Below are 4270 nucleotides of genomic sequence, written 5' to 3'. Positions count from 1 at the left end.
GGCGCGGGGCTGCGGAACCGGCCCGCATGCCCGCTCCCGTGCTCGCCGCGCCGCCGCCGGGGCTACTGCTGCGGGCCAGGGAAGAACCTCGCTCCCACGCTGCCACCTGGAGAAGTGGCGGATCGTGGAAGGCAAAGTGGCCTGTCGCCGGCGGGCGCCACGCCGGGGAGCTTTTGTTTGGGAAAGAATGCTCCAGGGCTCGTTGCGCTCGGCGGCTCCCGGGCTGCTAAATGCGAGCGTGGGCTCCCACGCGAGGGCTGCGCCCCGAGTCTCGCGCCAGGCCCAGTCTTCCCCAATCCCAAGTTGTGCGGTCGCAACAGGGAAGTGGTGTGGCCGCCATTGTCGCAGCTGCTCCGGCATAAGGAGGCGGCTGCGACTGCTTATGTAAGTTGGCTTTGGGAAAGCCGGGCTCCCTGCTCCCCGGTGCGGACGCCTTAGCGTTCTTGCGATCCGGAGAACGGCTAGCAAGGAGCTGCTTTAGGGTATTGTATGTGTTGGACTATGTCTTGTCCCACACCTACTTACACACATACTGGCAATGGCTATCTTCCGGTTTGACTCATTTGAACTTAGCAATGGGAACATCTCTATAGGGGAAAAAAAACGAGCCGATTGGCCCGTGACCTCCTTTGAAAAAGAATACACACTAACAAGAAATGAGAAGCTGCACGCTGATGCGTTACCATGGCTACTGTAGAGCCACCCATCTCTAAGTGCCATGCTCGTTTTGATTCCACAGTTAGTGACAACAGAGGTGTCACCAAAGATTCTGAAGGGAGTGCCCTCCTTCAAGCCCGCTGCAGGCCCAGGCTGCATCTAGAACACAGGAAGGCCTAAATGAAGAATGGCGCATCCTTAGAAATCCCCTTACCAGCCCTCATGTAGTACAGATGAGAAAGCCTGCTGGTTCCGAGCTCTGTGTTTCCTTCCTATTGCAGGAACTTGTTAGGGGTCCTTTGGTGGAGTCTTGCGCCAAGTCTTTGTGTAGGACTGGATTCTAGCGCAGCCACCTGCTTGCTTCTACACACTTCCGTGTTTGTGGGATTAGTGGTCACTAGAGGATATTTTTGTTCTTTAGTATATGGGCCTGCAGGATGTGGAGTCCTTTAGATGAGACTTAAGAATCAAAGCAAATTCTTTGAACCTTTGTATAGGAAGGGATAGAGGGAAAAGTGTGGACTTTGCCGCTGCCGTCTGGCGCACAGTTTACAATTGCGCCGACAAGTAGCATGTTTACTCTTTGCTTCCCTCCTAACTGTTGCGAACGTGTGCTCCTGCAGCCTCTGCTATATTTAGAGAAACGTGCATCTAGACGTTTCTAGGTTCTGAAAGTGGAGAACTAGGTACCCAACAGGACTTGGTGGGGGTAAGGACACACACTGATGTCACCTGCCACACTTCTAGCCCTTATGTAGAACCAGGCCGGATTACTGCTAGTCAGATTACTGGCTTCTACCCAGAAAAATGGGTTCGTATGCAAGAGGTGGGGCGATAAAGGGGTCTGTGGTTCTTGTAAACACTTGGTTTAGAATTTGAGATAGGGAAAAATCTTACTTAGTCTTTTATCTTTTTTCTGATAGATCTGGCTTGCCCCTGATCAGACTTACTCTGATCTGAAGATTTTGGAGTTTAAGGCATTAAGAAAATAGCCTGAATTGTTCATGGTAAGTGTACCTTAGAATATTAAAAATTAGAATATCACTTGGCATTTGATTTAAAATAAGTATCTCGAGTCTAGGGGGTATCGGATAAGGGGTTGTGTATTTTTCTTTTTCTATGAGGAAAAATCTGCTTTCCTCAGACATATACACTGTTGAATAAAACTAAGACAATTGTTTTGTTTTTCTTTTAGTAGAAAATGTAAAACACATTGGTTTTAGATCAGTTCTTAAACACATTGCTAGGTCTTTCATGGTGGTCCTGAAATTCTTTTGCTTTTAATTTAAAATACTCCAACGCTTACTGAGTAAGGGTTGAACCTCCGTAAGTCCAAAATACTCAAATCCTGAAACTTCCTGAAGGCTGATAAGAAACCACAAATGAAAAATCTATACTATGAAGTTTTGTTTAAAATACTATCTAAGCCAGGTGGTGGTGGTGCACACCTTTAATCCCACCACTCAGGAGTCAGAGGCAGGTGGTTATCTATGAGTTCGAGGCCAGCCTGGTCTACAGAGTGAGTTCCAGGACAGCCAGGGCTACACGGAGAAACTTTATCTAGGAAAACCAAAATAAAAAAAAAGAAAGAAGAAAACGAAATAAATGAAGTATTACTTGAAATACTGTATAAATTACCTTCATACTATGTGTGTAAGGTATGTATAAAATATCAACTAGTTTTGTATTTTGGCTTGGACTGGCTTCCCCAATTTATTTTATGAGGAATATGCATAATTGCAAAATTTGGAAAAATCTGAAACTTGAAGCACTTCTGGTCCTGTATGCCTGTTGCTGGTGAGACTTAACTGGGTGGCTGGAAGATTAACATCCTGTGACAAGAAGCCACTCGTCAGTCTCTTCCCAGATATCTTTGGGGTCAGATTAAACCTTGACACTCGTCCAGGAGTGGCCCAAAGCAGCTGTGGAGAGACTAGTAGAAAACACAGACTCCTGTGGCTACGATGGCCCCTCTAGCTCTCCAATGGTGGTTTGTCTCTTCTCAAGGAAGTGTAATTCCCAACCCAGATGGTATTTTCCTGAGTCCTCCGTACTTGGAATCAGACGCCAGAGATAAGACTTGCGGATTCTCTTTTTCTGTGTTTGTGGCGTGTATTCATGTCTGCACGTGTGCAAGTGCGTGCATGCGTGTATGTGCATGTGTGTGTGTAAGGCCATTCCTGCTGAACCCCTAGGCTGACATGGTGGGAGTCTTCCTGATTGCTCTCCATTGTTGGCAGAGGCAGGCTCTCTCAGTTCAACCTGGAGTTCACTGTTCAGCTATTAGAGCTAGCCGACTCTGCTCCAGAATTCACTTGTACCTTCTTGAAATTAGAGGCCCACCATGTGTTACACTGCTGCAGGGAATATAGCCCCCTTTTACCTACTGAGGTCTCCGGCTCCAGGACTTGAGGATTCTTGTCTCAATCCTGTAACATACGTCACGGTCGGACTGTTTATCAGTCTTTTTCCTCTACCTTGACAGTCTGAGTTTTTAAACCACGTTTCCTGGATTTGATTACTAGATCTTAAATAGTTATAGCACAGCTCCTTAACCCCTTTTACAAACTGAGGACAACACCTATTTCATAGGGTTGTTTGTACTTAAGTGTGTTGAGACATCTAAAGCATATAGAATAATGCCTGGTGTGTATTTTGTAAAAAGCTGCTGTTCTAACTAGGAAACTGTTGTAAACTGAAAGTACTTCAGATTAGCAACATGGAAATCCCTTGTCTGGGGTCATTCTTTCTTGCCTGTCTTTGGGTCATCTTTAACACCAAGATTCTAGATTGTTAGGTTCCAAATAGTCACAGTATGACTGCTTTTGGGGCAGGGGTGGGGTGGGTATGGGGAGTACTACACATTAATTAAACTCCTTTAAAAAATTTTTTTTTGCAGGAGTTTTTCATCAGTATGTCTGAAACCATAAAATATAATGACGATGATCATAAAACGCTGTTTCTGAAAACGCTGAATGAACAGCGCCTGGAAGGAGAGTTTTGCGATATCGCGATCGTGGTTGAAGATGTGAAGTTCGGAGCCCATCGCTGTGTTCTCGCTGCCTGCAGCACCTACTTTAAGAAGCTCTTCAAGAAGCTAGAAGTGGATAGTTCTTCCGTCATCGAGATAGATTTCCTCCGCTCTGATATATTTGAAGAGGTCCTGAACTATATGTACACAGCAAAGATTTCCGTGAAAAAGGAGGATGTTAACCTGATGATGTCGTCGGGTCAGATTCTTGGTATCTGGTTTCTGGATAAACTCTGTTCTCAGAAGCGTGATGTGTCCAGTCCTGATGAAAGCAATGGCCAGTCCAAGAGCAAGTACTGCCTCAAGTTAAATCGCCCCATCGGAGATGCCGCCGACGCTCAGGATGATGATGTGGAAGAAATCGGGGACCAGGATGACAGTCCCTCCGACGACACAGTAGAAGGCACTCCCCCGAGTCAGGAGGATGGCAAGTCCCCCACTACTACTCTCAGGGTTCAGGAGGCAATTTTAAAAGAACTGGGGAGTGAGGAAGTCCGAAAAGTGAACTGCTATGGCCAGGAAGTAGAATCCATGGAGACTCCCGAGTCCAAAGATCTGGGGTCTCAGACCCCGCAAGCCTTA

At 46.4% G+C, this 4270-nt stretch overlaps 1 protein-coding gene across 1 annotated transcript in view; it reads left to right on the top strand.

Annotated features, from left to right (window-relative positions):
• Positions 1–6: 6 nt before the first annotated feature.
• Zbtb14 (zinc finger and BTB domain containing 14) overlaps positions 7–4270 on the top strand; it is a 6739-nt gene continuing 2475 nt past the window's right edge. Inside the window, 3 exon segments of the mRNA XM_026789515.1 lie at positions 7–384; positions 1581–1664; positions 3557–4270. Of these exon segments, the coding sequence (XP_026645316.1) occupies positions 1662–1664; positions 3557–4270 (717 nt within the window). The 5' untranslated portion in view covers positions 7–384; positions 1581–1661.

Source organism: Microtus ochrogaster, unplaced genomic scaffold (genome assembly GCF_000317375.1).
Source record: "Microtus ochrogaster isolate Prairie Vole_2 unplaced genomic scaffold, MicOch1.0 UNK20, whole genome shotgun sequence".
Lineage (NCBI taxonomy): Eukaryota > Metazoa > Chordata > Mammalia > Rodentia > Cricetidae > Microtus > Microtus ochrogaster.
The sequence above is the reverse complement of the archived record's forward strand: the minus strand, read 5'-3'. Positions and strand labels throughout refer to the sequence as shown.